This window comes from Ammodytes marinus (genome assembly GCF_949987685.1).
Source record: "Ammodytes marinus genome assembly, chromosome: 22".
NCBI lineage: Eukaryota > Metazoa > Chordata > Actinopteri > Uranoscopiformes > Ammodytidae > Ammodytes > Ammodytes marinus.
Window position 1 is genome coordinate 19873971 of NC_137226.1, and position 18417 is coordinate 19892387.

Sequence of the window (18417 nt, forward strand, 5' to 3'; positions counted from 1 at the left end):
TCCGATTGGTCAGCATTTTAACAGGTTTATAGAAGGTACAGAATTTGGGGGTTTTTCGTTTCTTTTTCATTGCCCATAAGTCATTTATTGCTGTTGGGGTGTAAAAAGCACTTTTCACAACATATTAAAAAGTGCATATTGCAGATAATCTCCTATGATGCCTTTAAGTCTTGCTTAGAGTGAGAATGAATAACAATTGAAAACTCTTTGTACTGCAAGCTAATTTACCTTGTCTTCTCCAGAACCTAAATCAGTGAATTATCTCCTGATGCTTAGCCTCATAGGTACTGTTTATTTGTAATGCTTTCTTTTGGTTAGAATTAAAGTTGATAGTGTACCTCTCTGCGATTTAGCAATAAACCGTGTTTGTGGGGAGTCTGGGCAGTGTGTTATATCCCTTCATCACATATTATGAACGACTGCAGTAGTGCCAGCCAGGATGGTGTGAGACATAGACCGTGTGACGTATTGTGTTGCTGGCACATCCTGGTGTTTGTTGAAAGGGTCCGTCGGTAGAGAAGGACAGCTCCCAACATGAGATGAAATGCTCTGGGACTCACGCCAGGTGTCTGCCGCTCCTTCCCTCACTCTGAAACATCCACCACCATTCAGTCTACTGTCATTTGCATTGTAATGTAATGAAAGGCCTGGTGACCTGCTGTTAGGAATACGCAGCAGTGAAAAACCACACAGACGGTCATTATTCACTTGAACAATGGGTTGGTGGTGGCTTAGTTAAGAGAAGAGGATCTCTGACTAGGAGATCAGTCAGTGCAGTTACATGGAACAACTAGATTGGATTAAGACATACCGAACTTGCCAGTCGAACGGACCGCGTCACTTGTTTGAGTATACATGGCCTTTAAAAAATTCGATAAATGGCCGGAGCATGGCTGACTCCGCTATGCTAGGTGGCGCTGTAGCCCTTTCAACAAGTGGTTATAGAGCCAGGTCCGGTTCCTTCCCGGCAACAACACTACTATTTATTACGTCGTCTCCGTTCACTTCCTTGTGAAATCCCCGACAGGGAACTCTCGAGCAAGCGCAGAACACAAAGTCCGATATGCGATATGCGATCCTGTATACATGCAGGTAGAATGCAGACAATGAATGAGTTATCTAGGTATTCCGTTAAGTGTTATTTGTGTGCGAAGTAGATTGGATAAAGGTGTTTACATCTATTTTACAAGTCCTGTTGAGGTCTTATTTGTTTATTTACCCGATTATGAGTCTGAGAGGATTGGAGCAGCTGAAATTTATGAGAAACTACTTTTATTCTTTAACCCCCATTTGTTCTAGAGGAGATTTACAGTTGTGATGTGATCTTCAGGAACAACGTACAACAACATACCATTCTCTTCTGATGCCACAAAACTTGCCATTAACAAGTTTGTATCAAACATAACAAGGCCCATAATACCTCCAAGACTCATGATTGATTCTACATATCCCACACTTTGAATGAGAACGAAGCAGTAAAGGGAATTCTTGCGTTAGTTTGGAATTCTTCTTGTTTACTGCACATAAAGACCTATATTGACAGTCTGGAGGCCAAGATTACTTTAATAATAAAAATCGACCAATGGCTTCCCCCCTTAATGGCATCCTTCCATGCATGTCGGGAGACCTCTGCGGCTGCATGAATGATCTGCATTAAACTCTAAACCGATATAGATTCAGAGACTCAAGTTGGCCCAGATTTATTGACTCAATGTATTCAAAGAGCCATTTCACTTAAAGGTCACTTCTGTGCTCTAGTGATTGCAATTTCGGTGTGTCGGTCCATCCGTTTGGCCCAGACTGAAATATCTCAACAACTACTGGATAGATTGCCATTTACCCTGTCCCCCTTACGGTCACCCTTCATCTTACTGCCAATTTGGATTCACTGCCTAGAAAGGTAGCGGTCATGGAAGGAGAGCCTGGGCAGGGAGTGGCGGCTGCTATCTCAGCCAGAAAGTCTAAAAGAATTTTCAAAATGTAAAGATATGTGGCCTTGAAGTTCTACTGTCAGCTCTGTGTGATTGAGAAGCAGAGCCCTGTCTTCGTATATTCTTATCCACCTCTCTAAGTACAGACCTTAAAATTACCCTTATGGTTAATAATTTAGATCCAGTATGGGTTTCCCTACCATTATTCTTGTTAGCTGGAAAAGGTCTTATACTAATAAGAGCAGAGACGAGGGCAGCCGGGATAATATTTGTAACTTTTTACCACCTTGGGAAGTTTTCATGTTTTACCTCTGCCTCAATTAGTACTTTCTCATATTTCGTACTTGAATACCTTGTAAGAAAATAGGCATGAACTTGTGGCATTCAGTGGGTTACTTTAAATGTATTTAAATGATGTTATTATAATAACTAAATGCTCCTAGTTATATTCAAACTGATCATTTATCTGCGGCTAGCTTTGATGCATCCCCTTACTTACAGTAATATGCAAGATGTCTGTTCCTCTACTATAACTGATTTCTCCAAGTGTGGTACGAAATCTGAAAAAGCATTATCTTTATGAATATGACACCAATACTTTGATGGCTAGTTTGGATGACGTGGTGGATCATGGGTACGTACGGCTTGGGCGATAGAATTTGCAGCAGGTGGCAAGGCATAATTGTGGTTCATCATAATGGCGTAAACAATACAATACAATGTTATTATCTACGTATTAAAGCCTGTATTATCCGGTCATCCCCGTGTTTCACCAGTCTATGGTTTTGCCGGACGATATATATAACTCTGGTTATGTCATTTTGTGAATGATGCAAAATTAATACATATTTCACCTTTAATGTCATAGACTTAATGATATCTGACAAAGTGTCCTAGAAGTGCAAGACAGCAATATGAATTTACTATCACAGTACTATTAACTAATCTCGATTCTGCTCATATGAATATAATTTTCTTCCTGGCAAATAAGTAGAGCTTGTGCCTTGTTTCTTGGAGCGACCATGCCACATAATATGACTAGGAATAGGACTCAGGAGGCTACAGGGAGCCAGAGGTGAAAATTGGCTTCAGGCTGTTTTTTTGGGGAACTGAGAAACTGAAGTGGCTTCAGCTTGCTGCGCAGCGAGGTCGGACTCAGGATGCTGTCGCCCAAACTGAGCAGACAGCCTGAGCCGATGGGACACATTCTCACAACTGAAGTGAATAAGCTAAAGTAAACAGGAAAAGGCAAGGTTACCCTCCACAGCTTTAGCTTGGCCTCAGATGCAAAATAAAACAACAAAAATGTACTAAATATATCAGGGAAGTTGTAGTTGTTAAAGGAATAGTTACATTTTTTTTTATTCAAGACTAGGTGACAGAAACCACCACGTTATTTGCGTACTATATTTTTTCACAAAACATACTAGAAGTAAACTAGGAAGTTCCTGTGACGGTCATGTATGTATTTGATTCTAAAATGACACGTGTTTGAAAAATAGAATGCAACATAACGTGATACATAACCAAGTCCCAACAAACACACAGGAGGATTTAGTGATGTTTTCGTCTTTTGATCTTTTGAATTGCTCCCCTTGACTATCAGTGTGTGAGCTAAGCTAAACTGGATGAGTGACCTTTGCCCATTTCTATATCAAAAATGCACTCACAGTTGCAGGAGCGGTTTCTGACTGTCACCTATTCTTGAGCCAAAGAGTGAGGCAAAAAGCTAATAATAAAAAGGGTTGAACTATTCCTTTAACATACAGGATAAACCAAGTGTAGTGTAAAACATTGGAGGATAGTGTGTTCAGCCAACATTTCTACAGTCCTTCACTGACAAAAAAAGTCAGTCATATCAGTCTTTTAGCTGGAACGAGGAGGTGGGCGGGCTATTGATTTGAGGGCAGTAATCAAGACATTGCATCACATACTGTAGATTGGATTATCAGTAGAAACGCTGTGGGTCTGCAACCTCTAAAGATGCAGGCATTAAAGTGTTGCTTTTTACTATAGGACCGGGACCCTATTTTTAATGGTGTGATCAGTGCACACATGACCAGAATAAATTACAATAAAATTTCAATAAATACATTTCAATAAACGACCTCACCTGCAAGCACACACACACACACACACACACACACACACACACACACACGCACACACGCACACACGCACTCACGCAGTCGCACGCACGCAGGGACACATATACACAGACACACTCACCCCTCTTGGAGTATCCAGTTCCTTTGGCTGCCAGAGGGTAATGTATTGTGCTCACTGGCTGCAATCACGATGTTTTTTTTATGTTGGATTCAAAAGTTTCAAAGGAGTGGCTTGTGTGCCATCATGTATTAAATCCTGTAGCCATTTATATGTACTCTTTACAACCCTATACGGTAATGCCTGTTGTTTGTAGACATTCAAGCATCCATGAATGTATCCTCCATTAAGGACACAGTATCAGTCCTTTAGTAAAAGACCTGTTTTATAATACCCTTTGTGTGGGGGTCTTCTTTCATCCTTGGTTCTCTGAACATGAATGAGATATCTCATAATGGAATATGCCAGAAATAGAAAGGAATGTTGGGCTGGTTGATATGGCAAAAACTATGGTCACTGTTTTAATTCTGTAATAGTAGACTCGAATTTTGAAATAATAAAAAAAATTATGAGCTGCAACAGGAGTTACATACTAGATTGTACAAAGGTAAAGACTCTTCAATGTTCGCAGTAGAATCAGTTGGTAATGTTAGTTTGTTTCGGGAGGGTTTCTCCGATTGCCCGCTACTTGTTTACAGGATGCATTAGCACTAGCACAAGCTTTATTTATTTATTTTTTGTGGTGTTTCCTGTCTTTGCTGGCACAAGTTTGTATTAGTTAAGAGTATACATTACCTGTTTCATGTCATGTAAGTAGTCTAGCGTCTTTTCAAGCTACCTACTCCAATGTTTGTCCGAACAGGGCTCTACTCAGCTGAAACAAGGCCACATGTCTGACATCTTGTGAGCTGTCACTTGTTGTGTGTGGTGCGCACTTCTTTATGTTTCTGTCCCCCTTCTCTATTTCCATTAGAGTTAACAGCCTGCCATGCTGCTATCGTGCATAGGTCTGTGTACAATGACCTTGCTATAAAAAAGTGCATTGATTTGAGCATTCCTACTCAGGTCAATGTTATGACATTTTACCCACACTTAATGCACTAAAGTGAGACGTAATTTACATTCAAACGGATAAAGAAAGAACATAGTTTTCCATATTCCGGATGTGGGTGTGTGACTTTATGCACTTTGAAGTCAAATTTAGAAGCCTTTGCTTCTCTATGAATTACTGAATTGCAGTATTTCCTCAACAAAAAAACATATAAAGCCCAATTACTGTTACAGATTTTTGTGCTGCTACAATTACTGCCATAAGTGGATGCTTTGTTATTCCTTCATCTTTGAGAAAATATTGTCAAAGTCACACTGAATCACACTCAGCAGGGGTTTCCGGCCTGCAGCTGAGCCCTTTTAGTCTTATTAAAATGTCCAGTGTTCCGTTGCAAATGAGCTTTACATGTTCTGAACGTGACTGAAGCAATTTCTTTGTAAGGTTGACTACTACAGTGTCCTTGAAGCTTGAAGGAAGTTTGTGTTGTTTTACTTCCTTTTTCCCCACAGTATAGTTCAAGGAACAGAAGTGTTTTTGTCAAGATCAAACTCATTTCTAAACTAAACTCATGATGTGAATCATGGTCATCCCTTTCAGCAGACTACATTTAGACTGCTCCGTTTCAATTTACGCTTTGTAAATTCATGTTCAGACAGATTAAGTCAATATCCTGGATAAAGCATGTAGTATGACTACACGTCTGTGTGAAAGAGGGTTTCCAGAACCTCAGCCACTTGCGACCACAGCAACTGCATCAAATAAAGATTGTAGTCCTACACTAGTCTCCGGTTTTCAAAGTAACATAACAGTTAAAATTAATAACATTACAACATACATTTTTTATCCCCTCCTTGAAAATAAATGAATGCATTTCTCCAAAGTGCATAGACATTAGTGTGGCACTAATGTAAACTTACTGAACCTTGTATTGACTGCATTTCATGGTGTCACATTTTCAATGGTCACATTTTGGAAAATACACGTACTTTCCCATCTTGCTTGAAAAGATTGATACTACTGTCATATCTGTCTGTCCAAAGCAACATCCAGCAGCTGGTCAGCTGAGCTTAGCATGAAGATATAAATGAGGGGTAGACAGGGAGCCTGGCTTTGTCTAATTACCAAAATGTATCTTCTGTGTGTTTTAAGGCATATAAAAATAAAAGTATGAAAACACACCGTTGTGTTTTTTCGCAAAGGGTTCTTTGGTCTGGTCTTATCACAGTTGGGAGTAAGACCAGTTGCCTTGCATCCTCATGCTGATGACAAAACTCCAGGAAATAGTCCAGCACATAAGCTGAACCCTGTTCCTTATGGGAACAAGCAAACAAAGAATTGTGTCAAAGCAGATGGGGGCTTTTATGAGACTTGCCAGGCCGGGAGGAATGGAAAACAAAACTGGTTGCCATGCTGAGTTTTCAAACTATCTTAAGTCTTTTCGTCATCCACCATGGGGACAAATTTGGCTGCAGTCATGCAGTTACATTTCGTAAAACAGCTACAGCTGACTGCTAAAGCACTGTGTTTTACCATCACCCATCCTGTCCATCTTGATTGCAGAGCACAAACACAAATGATGTGTGTTGTGCAAAGTAAACACAGCAGACCTCAGTTTCACCTTCCCTGTCAGAACTAAATGTGTTCGCTGATGATGACATCCAAAGCATTTGCAAATGCAGTGCTGTTTTGAAGACTATTCTTATGGAAATTAAACCACAGTAAAATTGAATCCAGTGTTTTGCTGCATCTACAAATGGCCTTTGGTTGATGCATCTACTGCAAAAACAAGCTATTCAACATGTTTACATTCATATGTGAAGTACGGCCTTGTTTCTTTAAATGGCCCCCCGTTTTGTGGTGTGTGTGGAAAACTGTTAAATGGAAACTATAGCCGGTAGCTCCAGGGCATTAAAGTATGCATTATGTGGCCTGTAATAAGGTTGCACGGCTGCCACATGCATATGCTGTCCTCTGGGGTGTTTTTCCATTATGGCCAGGGTTCGCTTTGGTTTATCGGTGCAGGAAGTTCTCAGTCAACAACAGCATGAGGAAGAGCCGCGTGGTTACAGTTGCCGTGCTCGAGGGCGTACACAGAGCTTTGACTTGGGCTAATAGCAGCGTCAGTACAACAAGTAAAGCTTCAGCCCTTTATAAACAGACACAGCCTACTTTCTTATTTTGCGACGGTGGTTGTGTGTCACACGATGTTTGGGTAGATGACGGGGTTTAAAAGAGTTGTGTTGTAGTCTAAGTGCTTTTAGAAAAAGGAGGACAGTGATGGAGGATGGATGGGGACAGGAAATGTCATGAGTGCTTTGTGGCCAGACTCAGGAACACTAAACAAATGCCAGTGATGTTACAAATTTACAGAGTAGGAAAACAGGAAGATTGCTGAAGTAACGATAAGAAGAGAAATAGCAGGAAAGCGCACTCACCAGAGAGCGAGAGAGAGAGAGAGAGAGAGAGAGAGAGAGAGAGAGAGAGATCGAATTCTCTTGCATGCTTGCTCTCTCTCTCTCTGCCTTGTCTCCTCCCTTCAATGTTTAGTGTGTGTGTCTGTCTCGTGTGTGTTTGGGAGAGACGCGGCTGAGCTCAGTGGCTTGTCGTGCCGGGTTTATTCTGACCAAGAACAGCGGCGAGCTCACCTCCCATCGGCGGACTGACACACGGTACGGATTTCCTGTTATTCTGTAAAGGAACCTTAATGCTATCAAGTGTCAAAACGGGAAACAGGAGCGAGTGTATTAGACTGCATGTCAGTGAGTTAAAAAAAACATACTGCGTAAAGTTGCTTTTGAAGAATTGTGTTGTGCAATAGAATCTGGACATGTTCGTTAAAACTTGTAATTAGTCTTAGGAGAATTTGTTTTAATTTGTGGTGTTTCTGTAAACTTTAGACATGCCTTTGTGATCAGGTTTCACACTTGCACATACGGTAAGTGGAGTCTGCTGTGTCAATTCCACATGAGTTTGCCCAGTGTGTTGTCATTGGGTGAAGGCCACGGTCTTCTCAAGGTTGAGGTGTACAACTAACAACATCATGCTGCTTCTCTTAGTGTGGCCTAGCACGTCGCATGTCTCAGTATTTTTTGTTCAAGAAGACCTTGCATGGACTGCTGCAGGCTACTAGCTAAGACATACAGGGATCTAATTGAGGCTAATGACACAGTGGGGAGGTCAGTCTCCGGTTGCTTGACACAGAGGAAGGAGCAACATCAAGTACATTGTAGAAACATGATAGGACCTTTATGAAACGTTTTCAAGTCCAAATGAAGTTTTCAAGTACAGTTTTAAAGGAGACTTAATGAAGTGCTGGCAATCACATAAATTAACAACAGCAATGGCAGCCAATATTCTTGTTTGCTACCTAAATGTCTGACCATGTGCGTGTCCCAATTGAATGAGGGCAAATTAACCAATTATCTGTTGCTGGGATGCAGTTATATAACAGTAGTTTTCCAGGATTGGTTGTGTTCTTGTTTTTCATTTTGTTCACTACAAAAGAAGCAGGAACCTGAAGGGAGTGTATTCAGGTAGATAGTACTAGTGGAGGCATGTGTTCATTCATTTTGGACAAATGATGGAGCCTGGAGTTAAACCTGGTATGCTTCCTACAACAGAACAGGGAATGGTTTTTGAACAAGCGTGCAAATGGTTTAGCACAGCAGACCAGCAAAAACACATTTTTGTAATCATCTAAATTAATCATAGCCTTGTGATCAGATTGAATTGCCATTTTATCTTTGATACATTTTTCAGACCATAAGTTTAAACAGGAAAGGTGCTGAAGGTATGTGTTATATTATTATGTTATATTTATGGATTATTATTGATATGATAGATAGATAGATTCACACAGAAGAGTAGAGCAGTAACGGTTGCTGGGAACAATTTACCTTCTGTTATATGTAGAAATATGTAGATTTAACAGTTGTTACTACTACTGTATTGCGTCTGTGTTGTCCATGCCCTTGGCTATTTTTCTGGCTTTGGCAGAGTAAAATGACGTCCTTAATCTTAATCCAGCAGACAAAAGTCTGATTGGCGACATTGATTCATGGGACTGGTTTAAACGGTTACACGGTGGAAATGTTTTTGTGTACAGGGTAAACCGTGACGTTATAGTTGTCGTCCACATTCTAAGAACATTTACCCTGTTGCCTCTGTGCTGTCCATAGTGACACAGAGCACCCCCTGCAGTGATGGAACTGAGACTTGACACTATGTCAGGCCAATGGAGCCACCTAGTTACCCCCCAGCTCTCCCTGTTGAAGGCTGACTTGCTGAAATGCTACAGTATGATGCAGCCCTGTCTGCAGCCTGTGTGTGGTCCAGCGTAGTGCTGAACCACCCCACACCCCTCCCTGCTCCTTCCTCATTAAAGATTAAAAAAACAGACAAGACACAATTGTACATAATACTATAGATCGTAAAAACGACGATCAACTTTCTTCCCAGTCGTCTTTGAGGTGACATCATACTCTCTTATCTTAGTGATGTAATGAGGAGATGAGACGCAGAAACCCACCGGGATTGCTCCTGTGTTTGCTGTTTTTTCCAAACGTGCCCTGCTGCTGAGAATGATCTCTTTATGGATTTCCTGTCAGGCCATACAAGGATTGCCATTTCCTTTCTGTCCTCCTCCAGCTGTATCTGGAGCAGAGGTTCAGTACTAATACTAGAATAATATACATTTAATTGTAGCACCTCCAAACACATTTTATATTAAAAACCACCATGAGAGCTATTAGCTGAAATGTTTCTATATTATAAAAAGGATGGACCGTTACATGTTTTTTACAGTATGTTTTAATAATAGGAGGAAGCCAGAGAACAGGTTTTTCATTGCAACAATCTTCATGTCCAGCTTGTCCAATACATGTAACAACCACAGTTAACAACAGAACGTAAATGGAGCAGAAAAATGCACATCTGGCTAATACCCGATTCTCATTCTCAACGGTCATTGCAGGGCAAATTTACAGATCACTTGCATCAGTGCATCCTGAGTTGAAGACATTTTCCTCTGAGACTTATCAGACACCTCATCCTTCTGTTCAGACTTTCATGCAGGCGGTCTAATTAACAGGAGCGGTATTTAGGCTCACTGGCATCACACTGGCCATGCTCCACGGTGATCACAGCTGCTCCACCACATCTCAGTAGGTTCCAATGACCAATTTTTGGACAATTGCCCAATATAGCTCCACCAGAGGAATAAGTGATTGATCAGAGTTTTGTCTTTGGGCATGGAGAGGTGATGATGACAAGTCAGGCCTGCTCAGTGTCACGTTGGTTTCAGACAAAGGACATGTCAACGTTTGCTTCTTATCTTTCTATGCTATGGACACAGCATGAGACTGATCCGATCCAATATTGGTATCCGGTCCAATATGGCTGCATCAAATAAAAGACTGACGCCACCGATCTACCTACCGATCAGAATTTCATAGTCCCGTTTTTTGATGTCATTATATGAACTATGAAGGAACTCCCACCATTTCAAAGGCAGAGCTTAATCCTTTATACTTCACACATCATACCGTCCACCACTAATTAATTAACTACAATTATAACAACTATAATATCGGACAGTTTCTCTATCTGCTGATATCCAACAACAAGATATCCAAATGGGTCGGAACTTAAACATCGTGGATTGTGTATCTCTACACAGTAACTCAAATACATAAAGAAACTCTATACCGGTATGCCTCCTTATCCATTGAATGGATTTTGGGTCTCACAGTAAACAGTTTTTACTACCTTGGCCATGGTCTTACTTTGGACAGTATCTTTGCCAACAGAGTCGACTTTGGCCACCCTCTCTGTGGTCCAAACGATTGGACCTTATATTTATGGCGCGTGTTGCAGCACTACTCTTGCTGTAAATCAGCAGGAGTGCATTGGGCGGCTCCCAAGATCTGCAACGTACACATTCGTTCCCCTCCCGCCTGAACTCGAGCTCTGGCCATAGACTTTCCTCGTGTTGACAGATGTGTCACTCCTTTGATGGATTAGGCCGCTCCAACACTACCGCATGCTGGCTTGGACTGTGTGTTTGCACTCGGAGCGAGTGCTGCAGAGGAGGATGATTTGAGGGCTTGTGGAACGTAGGGCCATGGCAGTTTGGAAAACACTTAAGAAATGCCAGCAAAATTGAGTAAATCACAGAGAAGATGTGAGGTATGACATTTTCTCATGTTGCTCCTGTTTCCCTAATGAATACAATAATTGTTTTGTATGACAATGACGATGACTTTAGGCAATATGTGACAGGCGTTTTTATATTGTAGATTACAGAGCAAATGGAAATGTAATCAGGCCAAATTAAATCCCATTCCTTTATCCTGTGATCATTTTGTAATGATCAACCCCACACAGTCTTTCTATCTCATCTTTTTATGCACGCTTTTGGCTTTTTGTTTGAAGTTATTGGTTTTTGATTGCATTTTATGTGTATTACATCATTCCACCTGTACATTTCATCAAGCCAAACAAATAAAAAACTCTGCATAATATTTCAGCATGTAGTACTTTATATTCACTTTAGTACTTTAAAGCGTTATTGCTTGCCAACACAGTAGCTGATTGTGGTACTGATAATTAAGGGATACCTTTTCTGAGGAGATCCCCGCTGGACAATGATGTCATTTTTCATTTTACTCTTGGGGTCAGAAAAGCTTGAGCAAGCTATTTGTGCCTGCCAGAGAAACATGACATCAGTGTTCAGTTAATGGGTGGTTTCCTGAACTTTGGCTAGTTTAATTATAAGGCCGCTCCCATGCTTCACTAGAACACTAAAGATGACTATAAATGCCTCCCTATCACTGGACTGTAACCAGCTAAAGCTTCTATCTGCCCTGTTTTGATGTCAGTTGTTTACTGTTACTGTAGTGTCTATCTTCATGCAGGAAATAATGTTCTCTCGTGATTCTGATGAGGATTTTACCTCTAAGACAACCAGTCCTTTCATTAAAGTTGATTCCCATGTACAAGAACCACATCTGGGGCAAAATCTCAACCGTAGAGGTCTGATTGTATCAAGTTGCTTAATTAAAGCGGGCACAGAGAACATGACCAGATACCATCATGTCCTGTGGTTTTACTGGAAACTATAAAAGTTGTTTTCAGTTGAATTACACTGGATTTTGGTTGTTCTATGCTTTTTCATTGGACACATTTTTGATGGGAGAAATGTTCAAGCTTTGAAGCTCTTGGAAATAGTCCAAAGCACATAGATTGTTTTCCTTGTGCTAATACATTGTAGATGTTGATGGATCCCAGTAATTATCTTCTGAAATAGCAAAGCTCTTAGCTTGGCTTTAGAAACACCACTGATTAATGCAGTGTCACAACAGCTGCTGTGAGGAACTTCATTATAGTGTGTGGTAGGCAACTTCCCCATTAACCTAAATGGCTGTTGAGTTACTCCCATGTCACAACCTCAATAAGCACATGATAGAAATTCACCATTGGCATTAACATGTTGCATAGTTATCAAATACAATTTGAGAAGTTTACAGCATTTTTGTGCACACTAAATGTATCACTCTTTGATCTCCGCTTTGGAATTGGGTCACTGATGCAACAAAGATTGAGGGATGAAAAAATGTGCTAAAATGAATTGTCACTTATTGACTTTCGACAAATTATCAAAATAGTTAAATGAACAGGATTTTTGTGTCTGTAAGATTTACGTTTAGGTCGTTTTTCTTTCATTTCTCTACTACAGAGAGGAGCTATGAAAAGATTACTCGCCCCTCCCTACACATGTAAAATAAATAAAACGCTAATGTTTGTAACCACACAGTCACTGGATTTCTAAGAATGTACGGTCTGTGTTAGTTAAACAAATAGCTACCAGTAATGACTCAGCTGTGGAGCAGTGGACTATAGTGTCTAGAAAGATGTTGCTCTCTTTCCCTTTGGGTCTCTGTTCTATATTCTTTGCTTTCTCTTTTCTTAGTCTCCACATTAACATGTAGTCATGACTTCTACAACAACTTGTGCACATACTCTTACAAGCTCCATTTTCAGACCTTTGTAGGTTGAATACACCTGATTGCCCATTCAGTTATAGTCCAGCATTTAGGCTTTGCCTTCATAACAGTGGGTCTTGATTGTTAGCTGAATAAATGGAAAAAGGTGCCCTTCAGATGTAGAAAAAGGGGATAAAAGCTGCCGCTGTTATCGCTTTTTTCCCCCGCTACTAAAAAGAAACTGGGTCAGAATTCTGCTGCAAGTGATGTTTAAACATTATGTAATATGTGTTGCATTTTATCCTGCGTAAGCACTAAGCACACTTCAACTTTCCAGGGGTGGAGGGAATTCACTGTGTTATAGGCAGTGTTTTTCTGCAGAGGTTTGGGATCTTTGGATGCGATGGGGTTAATTGAAATGTCCCTTTTCTATTAATTACTGTACTGTTTACTGTAATGTAGTTTGACATGGGTTGATTAATAAAATAATACATTTTAATGGGATCAGTGCATTCACTCCTTGGGATAAACTAAGTCTCTGTAGATTTTTCGTCACCCAGGAACTTACAACGTCGACCAATAGCAAGCCTTCTTGACAGGGCTGACCTTTGAGGGAGCAGGGAGCCAGGAAGTCCAAGATGGAGGAAGCTATCTTCTCTAATTAGCTATGTTGCCCAATTCCAATTTAATTAACCTCCTCTGTCAGACTTTACACTGCTACCAAATAATGTTTAAGACAGTTAGAAGACAGGTGTAGGTGCAGGTCTTTTGGATATTTGGAATACATTAGTTAAAATGAGTATCCCAATAGCAAGCCGTTAGCATGCTTTTTAGCTCAGAGATATATTTTTCCCAATCATAAAAACTCCTTATTGAGTGAAATGATGTATAAGACAGGTTGAGTACACATTACAGTACAAATAAAATTGTTCACAGCCAACAGTCCTTAAGTCGTCAATGATTTGCAATGTGCCAAAAAGGAGCAAACCAGGAACAAAGGAGCAATAAAATAAGAAGACAGGAGCACAGATATTGGAATCAAAATCGCTATTTTTACAGTTAAAAAAAGAAGAACAAGTCTTAAACCTGCAAAGAGGCTCACAAAATGAAATGAAAAACCCCCAAAGTGGTTTTGCACCATTACTCTCATCTCTGCTCTTGCTTTATGCCTCTGCTTCAGACAGAACTTGTAATATTTCAGTTTTACTTCAGAACATCTCCTTCGCTGTCCTTGTGTGTCATCTCAGACACAGCAGGCTGCTGGCTTTGGTCTGACAGTCAGATAAAAGGCAGGCAAAAATCCTCTCAAACGGAGACTGTAAAATATCACCTAGTCCTAAAATACAGCCTTTTTCCCTGAGGGAGGGCTGGATAACCACACCTTGAGTTGATATGAGAGCGCTGTGTTTTATTTTGGTAATCCAGTGAAGGTTGTCTACACACTTACCTAAAGGTCGCTCCGACACAATAAAAATTGTGCTGGTCTGAGCCAGAGAGATGCAACAATAATGCTAATTGTAAGCTGATATGAATACATCTGCAGTCATGGTTGAAATATTGGCCTTAATTTCCATGTACTATGTTTTGTCCTTCATTGGAGAACAATGTGAGCTGTCATTGTGAATCTATTTGCTTGAGTCATGTTATCCGACTTCGCCTTCATCAAACACATCAGGTCACGGATTGCTCACACAGACAAATGTTACATTCAGAATTGTTTTTGTAGTTTGTCAGTTCCTCATTTGTCTCAAAGTTCTTTCGGCTTTGGCTGCTCCTGCTCTCAGTACTTTTGTCAAATTAAAAGTGCATTTGATTAGCTTATAGAATAGTAGTACATCCATCTAAATCTCATATCAGGTCACTAACTTCAGTCAACAAAATTGTATTTTCTGCCTCATTTATTTATTGTAATGGCCATATTGGCCTTTGTATTCACTATAATGCAGCCACCTCCTCATCCATTCAGCCATTCACTTGGTGCAAAGATTACATTTTTTTTAGACGACCGGTCGGCTTACGTTTTGATTATATTTTTTTCCTGGATCAATGTCAATGTCTTTACCCATGAAAAGGACCCCTTTCATTCTGATACATTTTAAAGCTTCCCCTATGATTCAATATGTCACCCACTAGCTTTTCAAATGCTTATATAGGCCTGCCACATGGAGTGATCCAACTGTGTCTCTGATTACACTGTACGAATAAAACTCTTCTCAGGCTGCCTGACAGTTTATAGTTTCCATCAGTGAAACTTTAAGATTATTTATAGTCCTTAACTTTGTCTCTCTGTCATTCCCTCACTCACCTCCGCCCCCACACTCATCTGCATGATTAATCAGCACTAATTATCAGATGAGGCTCTTCTGGAGAGCACTTCCATGCCGTGTTCACAATTATGTCTGTCAGTCAAGGAAACGTGGGACAGCTGCCATGAGTTTGTATCTTGTTGAACCAGAAAGATCATATGATTAAGAGGTGTTGGAAATAGGGCTTTGCTTACGGATTGCAGTATTAACGTGCAGGTTAGAAAAAACAAAAGATTGTTGATTTGAATCCCTGAACTATTGACCCAAAAGTGTAAGTGTGTTTTCTCACTGTGATGTAAATGAGCTGAGCCAAGATTATAATTAGAAACCCACTTTGTTGCTGCCCCTCCACAAAGCCTTGTTAATTGACCTCTTTGACTTCCACTGACAGTTTCCCAAATCCTACCCGCCTTATTGTTGTAAGCAGCTCTTACTGTTGTCTATCCTCTCAGACAGTGGCTCTCAAGCTTTCTAGCCAATCACAACTTGATTTTGCGCGTCCGTCTGACTGGAGATTATTGCATTTCGGTCCAGGTGTGACGTCACTTTGCCACCCACGCTCTCCACTTCATCCTTACAGACTGCCTGCCATCAGGAGTCAGTTAAGATCTTGATAAATGGGCACTTCCACGTAAATCATTTTGAAAGCCGAACATCTTCCTCAGAATAGAGAGATTAAGAAAACTTTGGGATTGATTGTCATTTTGTATCCGAGAGACGTTTTTACGATGTTAAAGAAAATCGATTGATTGTGTTAGTCAGACTGAAACCGGACTTTTAAAATACATGTAAACATGTTAGTCCGAAATGAAATCATACACAATTTGATTATTCAAACTAACACTGCCAGATAATGTGTTTGGGAGTCTTTGACCTGGAAGTCGGATAGTAATCGTACTAGTTTGTTATCTGCTCCCTAACAAGTTTGCCCCTAACTTAATAGGTCAACCAAAAAAGGGTCCCTGAAAGCCACCTATCCAAGCGGGGTCAGACATACTTTGGTCAATAAATCGATTCCCCTACCGTGCTTGTATACAGGGACAATGACATTTGTCCAATTAATTGGCCTTGTCGGTATATAACCTTAGTTGTACTAAACTGTGCATGTAAACATACTGATTTATTGAGTGTGCGACTAAACAGAATCAGTGCGATTGCAGCTCACCTGCTGCTGATATGTTGCTTGCAGGACAGAGGATAGCGTTTGGTTAGCAAATGTGATTGGAGCCTGTTTATTTTTGTCCAGCTGTTTAGTTCTGCAGCCGTCTGCTGTACAAGAGCAGGTGGAGGGAATTGTTTGGGGCCAGAGATAAACAGCTGGCAAGGGAGAGCTAATATTGCTACTCTGTGGGGTTGGACTTAATTCATTTTCAGGTTGCAGACACAGTGCATCCACCTTTTTAGATTAAAGAGATGGTCCAGTACTTGAATTGAGTCCAAACCTTTTTATATATGGTCCAAACTAAACCATTTCAACAACCCCAGACTATTGACCTAGTGCCACCATGAGTTTTAGATTTATGTATGGACGACTATTGGATGGACTGTGATGCAATTTAGTCCAGACACTAATGGTGCTGAGGGGATGAATTCTAATGACTCTTGTGATCCCCTGACTTTTATTTTTGCACCACTGCCAGGGCAAAGTCTTACTAATCCAGTGAAATGTCTCTGCCAGATGGATGGGCCCAAAATGTTGCACAGTCATTTTTGGTTCCCAAATGATGCATGTGCCATAATGACTTTGGTAATCCGCTGACTTTTCTTCTAGTGCAAATATAAAGGTGACATTTGTGAGTGAAATGGCAACTATTAAATTGACTAAAATTCAATTCTGTATGCACATTCATGCCCCCATCAGGATGAAATGTAATTACTTGCGTTTCTTCATTTTTTCCTCAAGTGCCATCATGTGGCCACATTTTGAATTAGTGTTAAAGTACAGCTTCAGAGACACTTGGATGGCTGTAGACTCTGGAGAACGTTTTCTGATTATAGAGACTAAATTACAAATTAGAAAAGAAAAAGATGATTAATGAATATATCAGTTGCATACTGTAGTACATTTTATTTTGGTGGTATAATCAGCTTCCATCTGATAATGAAGGACAAGTGTAACATATGTTTCAGTATTGCTTTAGTTAGAGAATGAATGGATATGTGTCATGTCAGTCAACATGTAAGCATTTGCTCTTGTAAACTAGTATGGGTAGTAGTCAGTTATTTCAATCATCTTGTATTACCCATTCCTCCATCTTCCCTGCCATTGCCTCAATCATTTTCCAGTTGTGTCAAGTTGTGTCTCACGTTACATTTTTTGGTTGAACTAATGTCTGTTTTTTTTCTTTTGTTTCCTGTCTCTTGTCTCCTTTTTTTTCTTTTGTATTATTCGTGGTTGTCGTGTGTCGCTGCGGCTTCTCCCACTGCTGCTGACGCTCTCCACTACCGCCCATCCTGCCCCACGCAAACCTACCACTGCCTGGTCAACAACACACGGTGGACGGACGCCCGTCTTCCCTTCACCCCCTTGTATCTCCCACACACTTTTTCAATCCCCCTCACTCTCTGTTCCCCCACTTTCACTTTTTCCCCCCACCCTATCGTACCTCTGTCTTCAACCTTGTCTCCTGCTAGCAACATGCAGAGTTGAGAGAGCACCATGCCACCTCCGGTAAGCCACTCACCTTTCAGAAATTGGGCTAAGGGCCGTGCACACAGTCTGGGGAAGGATTTGGAATGGTATTATGGAGTAGATAAAGCATTAAAGAGTGTGTGTGTTTCAAGTAGCATAAAAAGCTAATAGTATTGCATCCCTTTTCAACAATTTTGTCACAAATCTTCTTTTACAGTGGCTTGAAAAAGTATTCATACCCCTTGAACTTTTCCACATTTTGTCACGTAACAACCACACAAGTACATTTATTTTATTGGGATTTCATGTGATAGACCAACACAAAGTGGTGCATAATTGTGAAGTGGAAGGAAAAGAAACATGGGTTTCCTTTTTTTTAATAAATAAAAAACTGAAATATGTGGCGTGC

The 18417-nt window shown here is 40.5% G+C and overlaps 1 protein-coding gene across 4 annotated transcripts in view; it reads left to right on the forward strand.

Moving 5' to 3' along the window:
• osbpl8 (oxysterol binding protein-like 8) overlaps positions 1–18417 on the forward strand; it is a 117772-nt gene that overhangs the window by 51049 nt on the left and 48306 nt on the right. For 3 of the 4 annotated variants that reach the window (XM_080051038.1, XM_080051040.1, XM_080051039.1), the window contains exon 3: positions 18011–18047. In XM_080051038.1, coding sequence (XP_079907164.1) covers positions 18011–18047 — 37 coding nt within the window. Of the gene's footprint in view, positions 1–7711; positions 7758–18010; positions 18048–18417 lie in introns of those variants that run through there. The other variant, XM_080051041.1, reaches the window with a different exon arrangement.